This window comes from Nylanderia fulva, unplaced genomic scaffold (genome assembly GCF_048542155.1).
Source record: "Nylanderia fulva isolate GAGA-0341 unplaced genomic scaffold, ASM4854215v1 Scaffold5, whole genome shotgun sequence".
Lineage (NCBI taxonomy): Eukaryota > Metazoa > Arthropoda > Insecta > Hymenoptera > Formicidae > Nylanderia > Nylanderia fulva.
This window is the reverse complement of record NW_028190587.1, coordinates 139,258-162,374: the sequence shown is the minus strand read 5'-3', so window position 1 is coordinate 162,374 and position 23,117 is coordinate 139,258. Positions and strand designations below refer to the sequence as shown.

The following is a 23,117-nucleotide window of genomic DNA, read 5'->3' as shown; positions in this document are numbered from 1 at the left end:
CCAAGTGTGTGCTCCGGTAATTTTTGCCATTTATCCCGCGTGTTTCCTAGACATTACTGAAACAAACATTGCGTGGCAACTCCCGCTGCGCCGGGAGTCATTTCCGGCGAAATCTCGGCGCCCCGACAAAGACGTCCCGCTGTCGCTCCTCGCAAAAGGCTTCTGGGAGACGCAACAGCAGCCGCAACCCCTTCGCGGTTACGATATCGCGCGTTAACGACGACGACGCCTCTCGCGATTTAAATCGGCTATGATGCGCTCGCGTGCAATCTGCGGCACGCACGTAATGGGCACGCGATAAGAAATGAAGCGGGCAAATTACCGAGGCACCTCGGATACGACGGAGGCACTTATACGAAGATTAACCTCTGGATGCGGGACCAATGCGACCCCAATTTTAGCGAAGAAACTCTGCTCGCTCATTTCTGTTTCTTTTCCATACTCCTGTGATTTCGAGTCAAGATACATCGGCATTATTTTTCACACGATATATTATATTATAATAGAGTGTAACACGCTTGTCTGACAATTAATAATTGTTTTCGTTATTAATTTATACGATGCGCATTAATGATAAACGCCTTTATTCAAGAGAGAATAAATTTCTCATTATATATATTAATCATTAATTGAAAAAAAAAAAAATCGAAAGAACAACGATGACAAATCGAAATTTTTGCGATGCACGTGTCCTTCGCTAAAAATAAGTGACTTTCGCGGGTGAAAGTTTCCTCGTCGGAATCGTGGCGCATTCCATTACGTTGCAATCAGTTTGTGTGACTCGAAATAATTTACGGTCATTATTATACGCGATGGCACACACAAGGTAGCCAGCCGCGTGCAAACCGATTGTAAGCCGATACACCTTGACTCGATCAGCTTAATAGCACGATGGGCGTGTTTCGTCTTTACAAATTGCGGCCGACCGACACCGCCGATCGCGCACTTACGCGCGTTCGGCTTTCTGGCTCCGGCGCGCTAACTCGCTTAATTGCATCGCCGTCCACTGTCATTATGTATGTTGCAGATTGGTAATTTAGTTACCGATCATTCGGGATGCCGGATGCACAAATGTATAACCGCACGGTCGAGATATATATTCTTAACATTATTTAATATACTTCAACGTAAGATGTATGCGTCTCTGATTCTTTTCATCAATCTCGAACAAACTAATTACAAATTAAATAAATTTCATTTCCACCATAGATATAATTATTCAATTTTTCGCCTGTCTCTTATATTTAAAGTTATTCGAGAGTAACAACTTACATTAGTCATTCGATAAAAATTAATACGGTATACCATAAATCGCCCAAGAAAAGATACGAAGGATTTTACTGGAAAAAATAGATTATATATTGCTGCATCATACTTATCGACACTTGTCCTCGTTCGCTAACAAAATAATCAATTTTTAAACGAGCGCTTTCATAAACTCTTTCTCTCTCTCTCTCTCTTGCTCTCTGTTTCTCGGATGAGCGAGACACTTTATATCGCTTGACAATTTCAATTACACCATGTCTCGCGAAATACGTTGAACGTGTCGCGGAGGGATACGCGTATCAAAAACAAGAATTTTAATTGAGTAACATCATGCACCGAACCCGTAATTATGAAGATCCGTCCACGCGTTCGCGCGAGAATCCGCCGTGCTCGGCAAAGTGCCCATTTTCCTCGGAGATGAGAAATGCCGATTGGAGCGTGGGCGTCGTCGTCGAAACGATTCAGAGCAGTAAGGAGGAGTCGTTGCCGTTGAAGAGGCCCTACTCTTCCCGGTGATCGCGGGAGCGGAACACGAAGAGCTTCCTGAAACGCTCCAGCGCCGACGGCCGTTCCGTTCCCACGAGACGCACGATCCGTAAGGGCTCGTCGGTCGTCTAAGGTCGACCCGCGTCTAACCGACGATTCCAAGCGACTGCTAACGATCGTAACCGGTAATCAGAACGCGTCTGAAGCGTGGCCGACGCGTGGACAGAGATCTCTTTCCGGTATTATGCACGGATTAGGCTCCAATCTTCGTTTCACGAGAAAACACAATCGTTACAAGAGACTAGTCGCGTATAACAAAATTTATACGTACAGATGTTTCTAAATATAAGTGCGAAAAATTTTAGGAGATGATTCTTTGTCGAAAATTAAGGAGTTTTTCAAATAAACATATATACTCCTATATCTCTCTCTGAGGAGTTGTATTGCTTCAAAGAGAGAAGAGAAAATTAGGTTTTTTTTTTTTTAAACTATACGCTCACTCCCAAAAAGCAGTATACTTAAAATTTGGAAAAAAATCACGAAATTTTAAATGATAATTTCGTAAATAATAGAAAATGTACCACTTTTTTGGAGTGAGTGTACTAAATTTATGAAAAAAATGAAAGAAGTAAACAAGTTTCTAAATCAAACTTTTTAACACATATTTTTAGATGATATATTCCGGTTTTCGACAAAGAATCATCTTCTAAACTTTTTCGCACTTATTTTAGATACATCCTGAATATATAACGTATTAATCAAATTTGCAATTGCTCTTTAAAAAACGTCATTTCGTGTAGACACTATAATTTTCCAGCTCGCACAATCTCTCTTGGAGAAACGAGTGATCTCGCCGCACTCATTACAACATTGATTAAAAGCGTTTCTTGCTCGTTCGCAAGGCTAGATGGGGAACGAGATACGAAATTCAGAAATTCCACCCGCTTCACACGCGGATTGTCCAAGGAAACCTGTTTCCTCCTCCTTTCGCGAGAGCGGCGTGACTGACACGTGGTATATATAATATAGGCTCGAGATCTCCTTCTCGATTACGCGTGCTCGTCCGTCACCTTGGATCGGCTCTCACGATCTTCATAATGCAGAAGATTACGGCCGCTGGCACTTCCTGCTCTTTTGGCGAAAAAAAAAGAAACTCCGATAATTCACGGTTCGCCTCGCGCGCAACGTAAAATTTGTGCTCGCGCGCGTCGCGCATCGTTTATGCATTTTAACTGCTAACCGACGATTTTGGGAGGCGAAAGGCGGGTTCGCGAGGGACCTTATGCAAATAGACGAAATGCATCTTGCAGAAATTCGACAATAAACACTGTATAATTTCCGAATACGGCCGGCAATCAATCGAACGACGTGCATACTTACCCGTTTATCTCATCAAGCAATTACGCTGAGTTATAAAATTATACGCCCCTTAAATTGCGTGAAAACTCTCCCTGCCTCTTAAAGTTTCATCGAAAAATGTTATGTAATATCTGACGTACAAAATCTATATACGTGTGTCAAAGGTTTCGACAACGTAAGTTTTACTTACTCTGAAATCCTGCAATTTTCTCGATAGAAGTTTAACCAGTAGTAACATTTTTTTAAAATTATTCAAGCTCATCTTGGATCAATTTATCTCCTTTAAATATCATTTAATCTAACGTTACACAAGAGATCACTAAAAAAATAATCTACCGGGATTTGTGTCAATCGAGATACTTTATTAAATGTCAGGGTGTCCAGCGGACTCAATGAAAAAAATTCCCTCATTTTTTCAGATTTTCCAAGACTATAGAAATTAAATAACAATTCAAAAAGCTCTTTTTTAATTAAAATTAAGGAGTATAAAAAGGCTTGTGAGAGCTGTGTACATGGCAATTAAGTTTACTAAGAATCAACGCATATATAATAAGAAATTATAAGATACAAGCAAAATGAACCTTTATCGATTGTAAAATTTAAAGAGATGCAGAATTTGACGAATTTTTATCATCTTTCTTGCTCCTAAATAGATGATCGACGGAAGTCGCTGAAGATCGATCATTTCTATAGATCGCACAATAAGAGAACGCACACGATAAACACACGATCCAGGGACGTCCTGAATAAATCCCCGGGGTTTCTTCCAAGAGAATCTCGGCCCTCGATGATCATTGAACTGGAACGGTCGCGCTTCGGTAGCAGAAGTCGAAGGCAAATAAAGTGCCACGAGCCTTACATCGAGCGCTCCCTCGATCGAATCGATCCGCGTTTTTGTGTGTCCCCGGCTGTTGTGTGAGGATTTGTTCCAGGAACGAGCGACAGCTCGATGGGCGAACGACCTTTCGCGCTTTTTCTGGGTCAGATTTTTAATTATTCGTTTCTTTGTTCCACACCCATGGTCTCGGGATAAAACACACTTGTCCCTCATCGCATCGTTTTTTTGCCCGTAAATTCACGGCTTGCGCAACGCGCGTGAAACTCGCAAAACGTCGCGCAAATCGAATGAAAGCTAATTAAGGACAAATGGCCCGCGACCGAGAGACAGCCTCGTCACGCACTTCGTCGTCCTCTCGCGATCGGAATTTTTTTGCCCAACCAGAGAAACGTGCCTTCACCCTACAATTATTTACATACAGACGTACACTTATCGAGACGGTCATTCCGTCTCGATCATCTCGAACTGTTTCGAAGCCAGGTTCGTCATGTGCAAAAAAAAAAAAAAAAAAAAAGAAAAGAAAGAAAGAAAAAGAAGACGAATATAAGAGAGAGAGAAAATCGAGGAAGAAAGGGAGCCCGAATCTGGCCGTTACGGTTGAAGGAGCGTGGGAAGGCAGAAGTCGCGAATCCTTGTAAGGAACCGTTGTGTTTTCTGAAGGAGGTCCTGCGTCCACCTGACGCCCTTCCTTCGCCCGGGCCCCGTGAGAAAAAGATCGTCGGGGCCTCACTCGCCCGCTGTCTTCTCTCCTTCTCTCTTTGTCGTCGCTGGCTAACGGCCACGCGAGCAGCACGCTTTCAGCACGTTTCGAGGACGACGTGGGAAGGATCCCGGCTGTCAATCCCATATCCAGCTATCTTCTTTCCTCCGTCGCGCCATGCGGTAACGGCGGGTTGTTCCCTCCAGGATATAGCGGGTTCCGATGTAATCGCGGACGACAACGGACGCTCGACACTTTTTATAACGCGCTGGAAAATCATTAGCGCCGCAAAAGGGAAAGAGCAGAAATCTTGCAGCTCGATGTCATTGACGGTTTACAGTTATCTTGCGAAGGCAAATATTATTTACTTTGACAAATACAGAGATGTATTAGAGGATTTTAAGAATAATTAGAGAAAGTCGACACGTTCGTGGTGAATAATGACCGTGACTATCCGCGCCATCCATCATTCCCGCGAAGATTATTCATAAGGTGGAACACACGAAGGGAGAGAGATATATATACTCGATACCCTGATGCAAACATCGAGTGGTAGCTGGTTTAACAGGATTCACGAACGCACGACGATGCCGTTGGCGTGCACGAAATTGGGTCAGTGACGTCATGACGAGAGGCTGCTGCAGAACGAAACATTGGGAAGAATAAAACGACACGGGCAACCCGCTTGCACGATCTCTCTTCGGTGGTTATTTTCTGAATCTCTCGTGGGAACGGCTCCCCCGCGTTGGCGAACACGCGCGGCTCGATCCGTCTGGCAAAAACGTGTCTGCGGATACCGTCCGAAATGTCTGCTCGAAAAGAAAAATACACTCGCGATCGGTCGGCACGAACGACTCGGCTTGAAAAAAGTTCTGGTAACAACCGGATAAATTCGCCGAATATTGCAACCGGTATCCGCGTGCATTTTGCGGCCGACGCCGCAAATTTATTCAGTTTTCGCTTCATGTATAGGAAGAATCTCACGGAGAAACTGTCTGAAGATCATGTCCGAAGTAGATAAGAAGATACTTTATTGAATGTCAGGGTGTCCAGCGGACTCGATGAAAAAAATTCCCTCATTTCTTCAGATTTTTCAAGACTATATAGAAATTAAATAACAATTCAAAAAGCTTTTTTTTATTCAAATTAAGGAGTATAAAAAGGCTTGTAAGAGCTGTGTAAATGGCAATTAAGTTTACTAAGAATCAGCGCGTATAATAAGAAATTATAAGATACGAGCAAAAAATTAAATAAAACATGGATAATCGCATATATGGAATTTAACAATTACAATCAAATAAATTAAATAAATAGACTCATAGCGGAAAGTTAGAACAAAGTCAGAACGGACGTTTCGACTTGATTTTTCAAGTCGTCTTCGCAGCACAAAATATAAATAATTACAAAAAGAATCAACTAAAAACTTTTAGTTCTAACTTTCCGCTATGAGTCTATTTATTTAATTTATTTTTTTTTATTTATTTAATTAATTTATTTTATTGTAATTGTTAAATTCCATATATGCGATTATCCACGTTTTATTTAATTTAAACTTAATTGTCATTTACACAACTCTTACAAGCCTTTTTTTACTACTTAATTTTTATAGAAATTAATCTTTTCCCTGACCTTTTAGTATTATTTTTGCCAAATATACAATTTGCATATATCTATATGATAAATCAATTAAATGTTAAGTCATGAAATTCTTGAGATATTTTTGTCAACAATAAAAAGGTCCGGAAGTTAAAAAAAACAAAAATTTTAATCAATTATACAATCTGCATTATGTATGATAATCGAAACAAACATGTCACTACAAACTATTTAAATAATCACCTCTTGTATTTATATTATATCAATTTTTTTAGTTTTGTCTCGATCAAACACATTGAAATAAAATAACACGGCGATGAAAATATAAATTAACTAACACGTTGTAGAATCGATTTTTAACAACACAGAAAATTAGCGTGCTGGGAGTCAAGGAAAAATTTATATTTATTTAATAAAAAAATTTCAAATTATTGAGACAAATATAGAATAATCAATCCAGAAAATAATCCAGATAAATACTAAAATTTTCTTTCCCTGACTTGCCCGGTTTTCCACAGATTTCTCTGACCGCTAGACACCCTGAATGTTGAAGTATACATGAAAAAAGGAAGTAATTAAAAATTAAATAAAGACGTTAAATATAGCAAGGAGTAATTTCTCTCTCTCTCTCTCTCTCTCTCTCTTTCTCTAAAAATCCAAATGCATCTTTTCATGCAGAGCAACAATGCCACAATTCATCGCTCGATCCATCAATTGCGGCGAATTGTCGCGGGTCAATGACGAAAAGAGTCGTTTTCATGAATCACGAAGAATAGAAGCAGGTATGGGTAGGTAGATTCGGGGGATGACATTCATTCCATTACGGATACACGCGTGCAACATGCGTGCCGAAAATGGTGGCAAGGGCGGAGCCACCGGAGTATAGTATATTTCTCGGCGGGGTTTACATCTATTTCGAGGGGTGAAGAAAGGGGGGTGTTGCGGGCACCCCGCGCTAGCCACCTGACGCACCCTGGCCGTGGGAACCGAACGAAAAATCATAGGAATTCTCTAGCGCGGGTCTCTGTGTGCACGCGGCGCGCACACGCGTGTGCATGCGTGCCGATATGCTCTATAATATCATGGTACCCTCGATTGTGAAGAAGGGCACGCTGTGCTTTTATATGCAGTTCTCGGATTTTCGAAATTCGATTAAATTTCCTCTTTCAATCGGAGCGCGATTTTAAATTAAAATAATTTCAACCTTACATTTCCAGCTTACATCTGTTCATTAATTTTATAGCTGCAACACTGAAAAACATTTATTTTAAAGTTGGATTTATTTATTTTAATACTGCCTTATAAATCATTAATTTGAAATTAATAATATTGATTTGATATGAAAAAATATGTATGCGTAATATAAGAAAATCCTTTTCAAAACAAATAAATATTTATTTGTTTCAAACCAATATTGAAATCAAATATTTACTAATTTAATTATTTGTTTCAATGAACATATATATTTGAGTTTTGTTTTTAATATACTTTATGAACTAATATAAACAGCTATTTGCTCTTTGGATAAAAAAAATTGTGAAAATTAATTACAAGCGATTTACTCCGTCCGATCAGCTGTTAAATGTCAAAGCCTTACTTTACCATTGCGCGCGTATTTATCCCGCTGAAACAATGAAATTGTCGGCGCACGCTTCGTGCACGCGCGCGGTTTATGGGAATGAGCTGCGTGACAATATTCGTTTGACCGGCAGGGAAAAGGCGGTTTACGAGCGGCGTGAAAGTATGTGGGAAGTCCATCGCGATTCTCGAGGGAGCGTCCGGTCTACGCGCAGCCTCGTAATCAACCGTACGTCGGCTCGTGCGTAAGACAAAGCGAGAGAATACCAAGAGGCTACGAAACGATTCGGTTATACAGACACCACTGAAGAGGAAGGGAGAGAGTAGGAGAAGGAGTCACGACACACCGCGATTATTGTAATGCTGGAACAATGATTCAATATCTGTATGTACGAGCGTGCCGCATGTCGTACGCGAAGTCTTCGTCTCGCGCTACTGCAACCTGGACGCATCAATCATACAATTATATAGATTTTTGTGATATACATGAGATCTATTTATAATTTTACTTCTAATTTTTTTATTCATTTCATGGTTAATTTTCTGCTAAAATATTTTATATATTATATGTACATTAATTTATATATACGCATATTTACATAAATATTAATATTTTTATTGTGGTAAATATTTAATCAAAGAGAAACTCATACCATTTTTCCGATAACTACCATATATTGTCCCAAGATTACCATAATTTTCAAAGCAAATTTTCTAAGAGAAAATTCTCTCCGTGTGTGCATATAATAATAAAATTAATAAATTAGAGAGAAAATGGTATATACGTATAGAATTATAAATTGTATAAAATAATAAATAATTCAAATATAATAGTATATTGTGTATCAAGTGCGGAAAGTTGACAATTGGTCACGAGTGCGGGGGATAGACGCACGAATCGAAGACGAGTGAACAATTGTCAATCCGCACGTGATACACATACTATTTTGTATTACAAGTGCAGGCAAAGTGGCTGAAGCCGTGGGCAATGCTTTGCCCACGGCTTCAGCCGTGGACAATGACTTTGAACACGGCTATTCCCGCATTGTGCCGCCGCAAGATGGCGGCGTGCGATCGGCCACCTCGCGCACAGGAAACACCCACACAAAGTGCCACTTTGCCTGCACGTGTAATACAAAAAAATAAACCTCGTCTCACCTTTGTAACTTGGAGTGGACAAACTGTCGGCAGACAGTAATCGGGGGCTTACGGTATATCTCGAATACGAATTTTGACACGAGGCAAAGGGAAGACATATGGGAGGGAGACCTGAGGAGAACGCGCGCGGAAGCGTGGGAACGGGCGCTCTTAAGCCTTCTCAAAACAAAGCACGAGCTAGCTAGCACGTGATGTAAGTGGGGAGCACGCGACGCACCTGACTACCATGACGCCCCCGCGCAACTCCACGTGCTCGCATCCGCCCGCACCGCGGTGCCCCTGTACCCTCCGCACCCCTTGCCACAGTGGCCGCTCTCGGTTTATTAAGTCGTTATCCAGTGTCGAGTACGTCCTCACGCGCGCGGGCATATTTCGCGTAGGTAGAAACGTCGGTTGAATGAGATTAGAAGATGAATCGGACAGATCTCCGTCAACGTATAATGATATACGCACGTTGAGAAAATTACAACATGCAATTTTTTTTTTTTTAATTAGACACTTGTGAAATGTGCAAACATTTTTTAAGTTTAAAACTGACCTGAAGATCCGTCTTTTTATTATATATTTATTTGAAGATTATTGATATTTGAACATCTTGAAAAAAATGGAAATAAAAAGATGTCAATAATTATTTATGTGACAAATAGATTCCCTCCACGAGTATTCGCTAAATATGCACAAGAATGTGGCACGTGCCGCAGTTAAATGCACCGTAATGTTGAAATTACACTGTCGCAGTAAGGCGTCATTGAATGGCTCGTGGACCGAGAACGACCTTGAATGATCGTACGAGACCGCCTTTATATTCGAGCCTACAGTCGTGATAAATGACACGCTAATTATGCACACGTGCGGAGGACATATTATAATCGCCGCGCAATCGTCACGCGCGAAGTTCACGAGGCAGACAAGGACCGGATATCTAATCATGCGAATAACTCGTGCATGAATCAAAGACGCGAGGAAATTAGCATTGCTGTTTATTGATGACTGCTAATTATTGTATTTTACACTGATTTTATCCACGAGTTTTGCCAGGGATTAGTAATGTGATAAGATATTTTTCTTCTGTACAATCGAAATTTTATATTCACTAAATGTGATTGCAAGATTCTTTTTTATTTATTAAAAACAATCAGTAGAAATTATAAGAATATTTTTTTATACATTCTCTTATATATTTTTTGTCCTTCACATAAAGAATCATTAAAGAAAAAGAGAAAGCGTGAAAAAAATATATTATTAATTTTTTTTCTAATTGTGTCAAAACAAATTATATAAAATGACGACGACATATTTTAAATCAAATGCAACATTGTATTTATATCAGAAAAAACGAGATGTGATTAAATAACACATAATTTCTTATCGCTGAATGAGAGAGTACATCTAATCTCTGGACCTTATTTCCACGAAATAATTATTCATTAGGAATCAATCCGTCGAATCAATTGGATCAAGTGACAAAGCGCAATCCACGAGCAATTTAATGATTCATTCAGTTTTCAGACTTTAGCTCGATTATTCAAGATGGGTCAAAGTGCTCTTCAAAGAATTGATATAAAACTTATCGTTCTAGATCCGCGCTTCTTTTCTGGATTAAATAAAATCTCGAAACGTATAAACAAAGAGCTCTAGCCCCGTTAAAAGATTGACGAGAAAAACATTTACATATAACTACCTGTCCCGTATATTCTAGTGGCAGCAGTCTCCTTGAGATCTGTCTTCACGTAGAGAGAAGACGAGGTCCTTAGCCTTACGCGTCGTGCCGACGTTGTGTTGGTTACATAACGCACACGCAGCCACTCGCATGAATGAATACATTCATGAAGACGGCCGGGCTAGGCGCGCACGTCACTTATACATATATACATGCACACGTAAGGCAGCAATCTCAATAAGAAAATATGTCTATTATGTCGTTACAATAACGATATCAATTCATTGACCGTCGTGGCACTGTGAACGCAGTCTATTGTCTCCAACCGACGTCGGGGCACCCCATGCTTTGTGCATCATGCAAATCGAATAATTTCGACCCCGAAATCTGAAGCTCGGAAGAAAATCTGCGCGATCGATACGCTAAATTGTTGTGCATTTATTATTAATTAATATCAACGTTTCTTTTTTCTAATTAGCAACAAAAAAACCATGAATTTTACAAAAAAAAATAATATCAATACATTGTCGCAGTTAGTTTTTTATTAAATTTACGAATTTATGTCTAATGTAGTGTAAAATCGCTGTACATTTTATCTATCTCTTCCGCTGTATTCACGTATAAAATTAGAATCAAGATTATTTCGAGACATTAATCATCGTCTCGTAAGGATGACTGTTCTTAATGGCGGAAAATCTAGACGAATCAAATGCTCTGCCTTATGTCTTTGCTTCTGAAGACAATTGGTATACTCATTCTCTATCACGGATCGTACTTCCTCCAAACAAAACTGATATATGATGTTTTAAGTGACCGAGTACCCAAGCAGTAATTGAATTTAAAGGGCGGAAGCGAAGAAATCTGGTCCCCTTTCGTATTAACCTAATCAAGCGCAGCTGTCAGTACCGCCGACTGTCGCGGTCACAATAGAGACATTAAATTGTCAGTACGGATTTATTAAACCCGTTATTGCATCCGTAAAATCGCTCACATCTCGAATGGTTCACTTTATTATTTATATCCGCGAATGGAGTCTAAAAAATTTCGCATACGTATGTCAAAGTAACACGGTCTAATTTTGTAAAATGTTTTTTTTTTATTAGAAGCTTTTAATTCTGACTTATTTATAAATAAATTAAAATTTTTTATTTTTACGAACCTCTAATGAGTTCATGAAAAGAGATATACACTTCCTTCCGCTGTGTGTTATCGAAGCAGGTGCTTGGCAGTATACTCGCCATGCTCCTGTTGCCGAAAATTATGCACGCCCGCTACATTAGCAAAGAGACTCTTACGCATCGGCAACTTTGACTTTTTATCATCATCTCCGTCAGCGGCCAGAGCCGTCATACGAGTCGCTATTTGGCGTCCGATAATTTCGATATACGCGAACATCTCGGCGTTCTCGGTACGATGACTTGTCCACAATTTACCGCGACCGGTGCAAGAGTCTCCTTTCTTTGGAATTACCAAGCAGATATACTCATTCGTTTCTTATCACTGAATTTAAGACAAGTTTTTTACCGATACTGTGCTTTTTGTGTATGCGCATGAGTTCGAAGCTAAAGGAGTTTGAGGCAATTTGTGGATAATGTGTATGAACGCAGAATCGAAGACATATCGCGACATATTTATTATTCTATTAATTATTCTATTAACAGCTGATGGATAAAAGATTCATTTTGCGAGAGGAACATAATATTTATGAACGTCTCTCTAACAATTTTTTTAAGTCATCGAAATATGTATGCGCATATAAATAATGTTTACACTTACTTGTTTATGTGCTTGAATTCACTTGTAAAATCCAATGTCCTCGACAAAATGCAAGTTATTTTTTGCATCAAGTTGCATTAAAAATAGATTTTATATTTAATTTAATATTAAAATTAAAATTTAACCTTAGATTTTAAATAAAATAATTTTTTAGAATAAATTTTAAAATAATTACTTTTTCGTAAATCTATTAAATTTAAACAAACAATTATATTATATAAAATACAAATGATTAATTACTGCAACAAACTAAATTTCAAAAATTTCAAGGAAAAATTAAAAAATTCAAATTTGATTTTATTAATAGACAGGATGAGGATTATTACTAACTTGACAAGAAAAAAGGGATCGCAGTATTAGTGAGCTTGCGCGTGTAGTGAAAAATTGTTTATTAAAGACAAAATCTCATACAATAAAATAAATTTGCACAACCGTGGGAAAAGGCACATAATGAACTTGATTCTTTCAAGAACCATAGACGTAGACATGGTACGTTTACCCGTATATAAGTACGCATAGCGTACAGAACAAAAAAATTTCGTACGATTAAAACGTCAATTTCGGGTAACTTTGTAGCATTTTTTTGATATCGGTATTATTAATGTAAATACGTTCGGAAAAAAGATTATTATTTAAAAGATTTATTCCAAGTGATACTTGGTTTTGCATAATTTTTGCAACCGGGAAATACCTTCGTCCCGATTGTCACTGTATTTGGTCTCCCACGCATCAAACAACATATTATAGTATCTTGCAACGTCAAAGTACTGCAAGTATTGGTGACTGGTAGTAGTAGGAAAAATCTTCTCGAATCTACCTAATTGTGTCAGTTCGTCCTCGTAAGTAATCAAGTGTCTGACATCGTCGGGGGTAAGATCCTCGATTATTTCGTCAAGGTAGTCTTCGCGATTTCTCAGATTCGCATACATCATTTGCTTGTGTCGCTCTTGATAGTTAATTGTAGTTCGGTGCAGTCTGTAATCTTGGCACACCAGATCTAACTGGTATCTTTGGGCTAGTTGTTCCACTTCCTCGGACGGTATGCACGAAGGCAATTGATATCCGGCTATATTAAAGACGTTTTTAATAAGAGGCCCCTTGACAGCAATGTCAAGCGGCGAGGAAGACTGTAGAGAGGGCGATATATTCACTTCCAGTAACCACGGTTTTCGATTCTCATCCAAGAGAATATCGATGCCGAAAAGCTCATAACAACAATATCTGAGAATTTAATGAAACAGAATATACATTATAGAAAAATACTTGAAAAAATAAGAAAAAAATATATATTAATTAATAAAAAAAATTTGTTTAAAAACGCATTTTACATTAATTTTAAAACTTTATAAAATTATTTTTAAAAAATTATGTTATTAAATTTTCATATTTCAATTTTTATTAAACATTAAAAATATGTTCATATGCCAACAAAAAATTGCATCAAAAATAGTATTACATTAGAAAAAGAAATAAAAATATTCTATTAAAAAAATATAAGTTTTTTGTCTTACCTTGAAGTTGTATTGGTTCTCGTTAGAGTATTGATAGGAGACTCGCCGGCTATCATCGTCTTGATGATTATATCCTTTATCGACGCCCATATCTTCACGATATTCACGTTCTCCTGCTCGAGATAGGACCAGAGAGTTTTTAGAGTCCACTTATGACCAGTGCTCGAGTCCGCGCAGTCGTTGCTGGTATAGGTCGCACTGGTCTTGTTAATGCTGTAGTTGGTGAGATGCATGAAACGGTCGCTGAGGTAGTTGATGTCGTCGTTGTACTTGACGGAAGCGAAACGCGCGAGACCGTCCGGATAGACGTAAATCTTGAGCGGATTGAAGCTGGTGACGAGGACGTAGACACGCAGGTCGAACTTGGCGCCGCGGATCAGCAACGGTCGCGACAGATATTGCTGCACGACGACAGCGCGTTTCTTTGGTATCTGGGACCAGCGATAGACCACGCGAATTCCGGTGCCACGAGCGGAGGCTGGCGGCTTGATGATCCACTTCTCCTTGCCGCCGTTCTTCTCCCACACTTGACGAAAGACACGCATGTCCTGAGGTAGCACGTAGGTACGCGGCGCGAAGCCGAATTCCCGCTTGCCGTACTTCACCATCATCCGGCCAATATTGCGCGACAATCGATCTTTCCGGCCGATCTGGAAGGTCCCAGGGAAGTGGTTGACCTTCTGCGACTGTTTCAAGCTCTTGTAGCAGGCGGACTTCATGTGCTTGCCCCAAGTGCCGCACCAATTCTGGCATTTCTTCATCAAGCGATAACCGGAATTCACCACGGTGCGACGCACTATTGTCGGTGTTATCGTGCTGAGGTGCCACTTCAGATGCCGCGCCACTTCGTACGGCAGTACCGGGCCGTTCTTGCGGTCGTAGGACTGAAAGACGATGTAGGGTGCCACGTTGTCGAACAAGCTTCTGCGGAAGGGTAGTTTGTTCCCTTTGTCACCGTCGATCGACAGCAGATCTCCATCGATATCAAGGTCAGGCTGGCTCTCCTCGTCGTATTGAGTCTCGGCGCCATCGGTGCTGCTCGCGATGCTATTGGTTTCGTGCTGATTGTAAGCGATTACGTCCATCTCGGATAGCCTGTTTGGGAGAAAAGTTTGTTGCGATGCGTGTGACAGATTTCAACAATTTTCGACACTTTTTCTATCTCGTATAACATATAATTTTAACTCTGAAAAATAACAACACTAAAAAAATGTGATTTTATATAATTTGTCAATGTTAATTCTTACTTTGTTATAATATTTATTTTATTACAAAAGTTTATAAATGTTAAATATACAACAAATGCTATTAAAAGACAGATGAATTAATACAGAATACTGTTACCGAACATTTTCGAGGAGCAGAACAGGGATAAATCTAAACACCTGTCACGGCCTGTCAAGAAGTTTGGCTCAACTCGATGTGGGATGTAATATATGTCGATATAATTAACATGCTTTCGGGATTATAACAGTGTTATTATAAATCGATATATTGGTGAGATTTTTTTTCGCCGATTAATTACAAAATGTGACAACTTTCCCCGGAGGCTATAATTATGAAGTATCAAACTGGCCGATATATTTTGTATATATGTTACGGATATGTTGCCGTATATGTATATGCAAGTTTATTAGTAAAGCGAAACAAGCAGCTGCGGATAATCGATTTACTTGTTATCATGAAATAATACGTAAATTAACACGTATAACCCCATTAAAATTCAATTTCGTTGGCGGCTCATCAAGAGTCGGAATAAAATTTTTCGCAGAGATATTTTCTCTCGAACTTTATCGCTACATTCTATCAGGTATTATTTTTTTAAAGTAAATTATTTTATGAAGTAAAAGTTTACTTCAATTTTTTTATTCGACATAAATTAACTCACATGGTTCTGTGAGCTTTATATAATATAACGATATATAAATTCGATAAAAAGTCGCAGAGTAAAGAGAAACACAATACAGACGACAAAATACGATAAGAATTGTAAACGACTTGCGGTAACAGAATCGAATGCTGCAAAGCGATAAAATATTATTACATCGCTAAGCAATTTTGGCTCAACAACAATGAACACGATAGAAACTGATCCGAATGAAATGATGTTGCTTCGTAGTCGACGCAAGCGTAAGCGCATTAACGCACGTGTCGAGAAAACTTGAGCATTATAAAATGCGCGCGAAATTAAATGAGAGAAATTTGCGAAAGGAAAAGTATATGCAAGTATTTACCAATTCGTGTTGTTTAAGTGTCAACAGCTGCCAGCATTATTATGCGGCTACAATCTGAAACACATAATTGATTCGCAAATTATTATAATGGAAAGATTCTAATATACTACATATGCATGATTTCTGATATTTTCTGAATATACTAAAAACGACGATTTACATTTCCTTGTGTCATGGAGGATAATATGAAAATAATAATTTAGTTTTATATTTTACATTTACATTTGCGTATGTTGAGAAAAGTAAAAAAAGTCTCACACAAAGACGAATAAAATACATGAAGTAATAATAAAATAATAATACTTGCAATGTATCACTCTCGACAATGACATAGAATTTGTAACGTGCAACGAAACGTGTAACTTTGAAATTAATTTCAATTTTTATTTATATTCTCGGCTCTCTAAAGGTTGATCAGTAACTGTCAAAGATTCATAACAAATTTTGCTACAAAAACTTTATGATCACTAACAATAAGAGTGATGCACTGTAAATATTATTAAATATTAGTATCAGTATTCGAAGATTAAGTTCATACCTCGACTAGTAAATCTCTTATTTAAATATCGCAAAAATATTTGAAGATAGTTTCTATTTTTTCGATATGCTTTATTTCTTTATTGTTTTTCTGCAAAAAGATATCTTTTTGTCGAGTATTTTAACAGCGATTCGTTGCAATTTAAATGCTCGCGAGTCAATGACCGGATCATATATCTCGATAATTGCGAGCGCAATCTCTCGCACGCGAGTAGTGCGCGCCTGTCAATCGTGCATTGCGCTTGAATGAGAAGCTGGTACGGTGGGTTTATTTCCGTTCGCATGCGATTGATTTTTTAAGGCGCGGACGCATTTTCAAAGGGATAGAAAACTAGGGATAAGAACGGAAACAAAAAAGAAGGACAAGGTCAAATTGCTACGTAATTTACAGTCTTATCTTGAAAACAACGCGTTTTACTCGTCGATTAATATTTTCTTGAAATTCATAATTTGCCGCAATTTTCTAGCAATTTTCATAATAACCTGCGAAGAACTAGTTTATGTTATTAATAACAAAAGTATCTTGCAAAATTGTTTAAATTCTCTAAAAATGAGACTAATTAACTGTAAGGCTATAAAAAATACAAAAATAGAGACGTATTTATTCTACTGCTATAAATATCAATTTACACTGTAATGATTAACAGTTATGATGTTAGAATTATACCACACATTTCTCTTAATATATAGATATGTATTTACGTATATATTTGTGAGAGCATACAGAGCACATATAATATACGCAGAAACCATGTCATACGATAATTGATACGAGGATGCTGAAGCAGACGTGCAAGTATGCTGATATAAAAAGTTGGAGTCGTCGATTAATTCGCCGCTTCGAAACGCGTGTTAAGTAAATATGCCAGCCACAATGTGGCAATTAAATACTCGTTATCGATCGCGCAGTTGGTAGAATGCGAGAGTGCATTAATCGAAAAGTAAGACAGGAGTTGCAAAAAAGAAAGAATTAATTTTCTTTCGTGTCCCACTTATGTAAAATCAAATTAACGCCGCGATGCTCCAAAAATACAGCACCAAAAACGGGAAGACCCGAAAAAGTGTGAAAGTGTCGCGCCCCTCGATCGGGATTTGATCGATGACTTTCGGAGAAATGTTTTTGCTTATTACAAATTTCATCTCTCTTTAAATCATAATCGAATTATTGATATAAAAAAGAATTAATTCGGTTAATGCTGATTAGCGCGTACTAATCGACGCGTCGAAGAAATCAATTTCAAAGTAAAAAAATTTTAATTCGCATAGAGCATCGGACTGAGTATCGGCGTGAGAGAATGCGAGGATAAAATTACATCTTCCCGTGTTAAGTGTACGAAACAGACATAATGTTCCTGACGCCTGTGGAGAATGAGAGAAATTGATTAAATTGTGTTTTAACGTTGTGAGATGTGCAAGAAAGTTTTGCTCGCGTATTAAGTCACGTAGGATGCATTAATATTCATGTGTCAGTTTCGTCACCTCTGGGCATGCTATCCGGACAGCGACGGCAGGTGACAGGTAGTTTTCGATTTCTTACAATGTCGCACCGCGCGATTAAACGTGGCCGGTCAAACATTGTAGAAGTCTTTTGAATGCGTCGAAGGTGACTTGTTATAACGTTTTTCTCGCCGCTTTGCTATGTAATTTGAGTGTGCTTTTTATCTTTTTATAGTCTTCGCGAGTCGCGTGTTTTTTTTGGCGATATATATGTACATATATATCTATAGAATATAATAGTATAAGTGGTGATTGAACATACAGATATAAACAGATGTAAACGTTACAAAAACATAATAAGAATCTGTATGTAATAGAGAATGTTTTATCTTCTTTTTGAACTATTTTATTTGCCCTTTGCAATTTTGTAATAAAAATCTTGTAATTTGTAATAAAAATACATAAAAAATACGATTATATTTTTAAAAATATAATCGCTAAGAATAGAGTAAATCCTATATTCAATTTTACAATTATTATTATTTTCAAAATTTATTAATCGGACGCAAAATTAAATATGTATTAAATTAAGAAAAATTTACTATTAAATAATTTTTATAAATGTATTGCAAAAATGGTTCTAAGATTAATAAATAAATAAATTAATTAATTTAAAAAACTGAGGTAATATAAAAAGATGAATTAAATGTTAATTCCACGTCATTGTTTTCTTTTTCATTTTGACAACTTATTAATTTATATTGTATTTATTAATCTTTTTGCTACGGAAAGATATTATTGTAGTAATCTAAAATTTAAAAATTCTGCATCAAATAAACTTTAGTAATATTTCTTACTCAATTTACTAGTAATTTTAATAATTTGTATATTAATTTACGTGAAGAATTATTCATGTTTTAAAATAAAATAAGATTCTGCTACGCGTCATCGTGATTTTGGTATGATTGTTGCGAGAAGATTAATAAAGGAGAGAAGGATAGGTGTCTGATGGTAATTATTTCGACATTGTTTATCATTGAAACAAGACGTTTTATTGATAATCCTGCGACCCGTCGGGCCGCAATTATGATGCCAAACGGCATTACGTCGAAAAGATATTCTTAAACATAACAAGTTAACATCTATACAATAATCGCTATGTTCTTTATGAGAAAATAGTCATCTCAGGTACAAAATGAAACCCTATCACAGACGTCACTTAAAGCTGTATCACCTATGTACAATGCGACAGATTAAAAAACCCCATTGCGAAGAATGAACATAAAATTGTCGAGAAATTTCAACGAGGGGCCTCGCAAGAATGTCAATGTTTGGAAGACGGCGTTTCGTTGTTTTCCTCCTTGCTACGTCGTCGTCAGAAGGAAAGAATCTTCATCGCGAGAACCAACCAGGATCTCCAAATCACCAGGGTCTCCAGACCGGGTTCGACTCGGAGGACTCCCCGGATGAGCTCGCGACACTGACAGGGCTCTGCGGAGGAGTGTACACGTTCTGGGGCACGCTGGTCTGGCTGGTGGTCGTCTTCGACGCCGCCGTCGCGAGCGCATGTTTAGCGCCGGCCGGACCCTCGAGTCGTCGAAGGCAGCCGCCGAGATGTCGCATCAGCTGAGCGCCGGCGGCGGGATGCACCGCCGCGGCGACCGGCGTCGACAGGAAGGTCGACACTTCCTGGGCGCACTGGGTGAAACCGTCGCGGAAACGATCGGCGTAGCTGTTCTCCGGGGTGAGAGTGAGCCTCCTGGCGGCGCGCAACGTGTGAAGATGACGTACCGTCAGCTCGAGGATGTCAGCCTTCTCCAACTTGGCCACGTTCTCGCCCTCGGCCTGCAGAGCGGTCACCATCAGATCCTTCAGCTCGTCCAGGCAGCGATTGATGCGGGCGCGCCGTTTGCGCTCGAGCATCGGCTTCATCACCTTGCGGTACTGATAGGTGCGCGACACTGGTTCCTCGTACTCCATGCCGCTCACCGGCGTGTAACTCGTGTGCGGCGACATGACGATGAGGTTCACACACTCTCTCTCTCTCTCTGCCGTATCTATCGTATTTATCACTGATCACAAAACAAGGGATCTGAGTTTTCCGATGGATCACCTGGATCCAGCGGGATGTAGGAAATTTCAAGCGAATGCACGAATAATCAAAAAGCGTACTCTCTGACTTTCGAGTATGTGCGCTCGCTGTTCTCGGAGTGCCGAGAATGCGTCTGAGCCCGTACGAGTTCGTGAGGGTTCTGAGACGCTGGTGGGGTACAACCCGTTATTTATATACCGCGCTCGGTTCCCCACCAGTGCCCCAATCGTCCTACGCTGCACGCTCGGATGGCAGAGGGGTCCGAGAGGCACGGTGCTGCGTGTACAGCCAGCCAGCAGCCGTGGCGTATCGTGGGAAGCTCGCGGGCCGGAGCGTTCCCACAGATCGGGGGGCCTGCACAGGTTCTGTGCCGTTTGACGCCTGCCGACCGGGAAAAGAGGAAGGGGGCCCTCCTCGCTCACCGAGAGCGCACACCTGCATACTATGCCCTGGACGACGAGACGAAGCGCGCGGAGAACGAGGAAAGCACACGCCACGACGCGCGACCAGCACGAGGACGACTCGCGCGGCAGAACGGCGCGAGGACGATCGCGCCGGAGGTAGAGATTATCGTGAATGAATCTACGAAGACGGAGTGCGCCGCTTCGCGAAAGCTTAGACTCAACCCCTTATTGGAGAACCAACATTTCTCTCGGTATTCTCGATTGTTTTGGACACGCTGCGTGTTGCGTTATTTAACTGATCGTGCTATTTTTTTATTTCTTATATTCTATTTAGAAATTATGATGCACATGCAGAGACGAAGCAAAATTTGCGCGATAAAAATATATTCGATTCTCTTCGAAAATTAGACACGTGCAGCTATGAGAGATGCGCGATTGCTTTTTGCGTGGATGTAACTTGATTGAATTAAAATAGAAAATAATGAAAATAGTTGAGAGGATGCACGTTCCGTTTGACATTTCCAATCGACGTGCAACTAAATACTACCTAGATTTGCGCATCCGCGCTCGAGGCACGACACTTGTTGATTCACCGAGTTACCACCGACGTGGTGCACGTGCACGCGCGTGTCAGCAACACTCCCGGCACTTCGCCGAAGTGAATCACGTCTTGGCGAACGGTTGACGCGGCTGGACCAATAATTCGCATCTCTCTCTTCGCGTAGAAACAATGGAAACAAATATCACAATGACCCCCGCCCTCTTTTATGCTCTTATGTTTTTGCGATTATTCAATAAAAACTTGTGTTGTCTTATACGAATTGCATTGTTAGATGCGCATAGGAATTTTTATTTGATATACAAGACATTTATAAATGAAAACCTTTTTTGAATTATTAATCTCTCCTATATAAAAATATATAGAAGAGAAAGATAACAGATTATGTGATTGATTTTGAGTACAAATTATAAATTTTGATTACAAATACTTTTCGATTCTATGCGCGAGAAATGAAAATTCTATTCTTCATCCATATTCAATTACTGTTTCTGCGACGGAAGAGAACATTTCGATATATTCTCACCGAGTATGTATATGTTCAGTTCCCAGAATAAATTCGAATACAATTAACCTACGATCTCTTCCTGCTTAAAAGATTTGCATACCTTGAGAGAATTTTGCATATTTCGTTTGAGATTAGTGCGATATTAGAGAGATCTCTTAAAGGGTTTCCGACAACCGGTTCCGGTGCAATCGAGTGGGTCCGGGAGCCGATGTTTTGAATTATAAACGTACAATCTTAATGATCCGCCTATTCTAGGACCGGGCTTCGCTTGCGGGACTTAACGAGGTGTTCAGTCCTTTTCGGAAACCGATACCCCAAACAAGGCCCCGAGTGGGCCGGTCGAGTATTTACGAGCCTTCGGGTCTATAAACGCAAAAGCAGCTATAGTCGGCTCACAGGCCATTCGGATATTACTACGACGCCTTCATTAAAAAAAAAACCCCCGTTTTTTCGGACATAGAACCTCCGCTTAATTACCGATCTTGTCCGAGATTACAACAGCTACGGCAATTGATTTCGGTAGGGAAATTCTGTCGGACGGACAATCTTTAGGAGGACAATCAAAAATATTCTCGATTGAGAAAGACTCGCCTGTGTAAGTAGAAATCCCTATGAAGAAGATAAGCCTGTCCTCGGGAACTTTTTTATCTACTTTAAAGTCTCCGTATAAGATGGCACCAGTCTAGAGTTAATATTTTAGGCGTATTCGTCGTGTAGTAAATACACAAAACTGAACAAAATGTTAATAACATAAATCTAAATCCATTATTCTAGCAAGAGAGGCAAAGTAGAAGAACAACAAATATAATTTTGTACTAATAATCTCTAATTAAAATTATTACTTTTCTTACATATGTCTTTTTGAAAAAAAAAATGCTCGAATAATTACATCTGACCACCGCGTATTTCTTTTTCGTATTTATTATTAATTTTTTTACCGAGTGTAATTCATATCGCGATCATATATTTGTACATGTATACATCTCCTCTATTATATATCTCTGCTGATTCATCAATATCAATTTATTCCCTCCACCCTTTTTTTGAGATCACAGTTTCTGCCTGGCAAGTGCGTTCTCGGATGGACGAAAATAAGGCAGCAGCGAGCGCGCCGAGCCGGTAGAAGACCGGTAGGATAATTACATTGATTGGTCATACAAGCCGGATGTGGCGGTACGCGCATGTACGTAGGCCAGTTAAGCCCCGACGAAACGAGCCTTATCCGCGGCGCTACCGCCGGGACACCGGGTACATATTATTGCCCCCCGTTAACAACTCGTTACGCCCGCTCCGGCGAATGAAATGTTGATATTCCTGCAGCGGTTGTACGTACACCAGGCATGCGCTGCCAACATGTCCTTACGTGATTCCCGACGATGGTTTGTAATTCGTTTCTGGATACGATGCATTTTTTTTTT

The 23,117-nt window shown here is 39.4% G+C and overlaps 2 protein-coding genes across 4 annotated transcripts in view; both read right to left on the bottom strand.

Moving 5' to 3' along the window:
• Nucleotides 1-12,789: 12,789 nt before the first annotated feature.
• LOC114942025 (tubulin monoglutamylase TTLL4) overlaps nt 12,790-23,117 on the bottom strand; it is a 137,473-nt gene continuing 127,145 nt past the window's right edge. For all 3 annotated transcript variants that reach the window (XM_029317290.2, XM_029317287.2, XM_029317288.2), the window contains exons 4-6: nt 16,163-16,216; nt 13,929-15,023; nt 12,790-13,638 (exon numbers count right to left, since the gene is read on the bottom strand). In XM_029317290.2, coding sequence (XP_029173123.1) covers nt 13,059-13,638; nt 13,929-15,013 — 1,665 coding nt within the window. In that variant the 5' untranslated portion in view covers nt 15,014-15,023; nt 16,163-16,216 and the 3' untranslated portion in view covers nt 12,790-13,058. The remainder of the gene's footprint in view (nt 13,639-13,928; nt 15,024-16,162; nt 16,217-23,117) is intronic.
• Nucleotides 19,163-20,417, bottom strand: LOC114942027 (enhancer of split mbeta protein). The gene has a single exon (XM_029317292.2). The coding sequence runs from the start codon at nt 20,150-20,152 to the stop codon at nt 19,559-19,561; it is 594 nt and encodes a 197-aa protein (XP_029173125.1). The 5' UTR covers nt 20,153-20,417; the 3' UTR covers nt 19,163-19,558.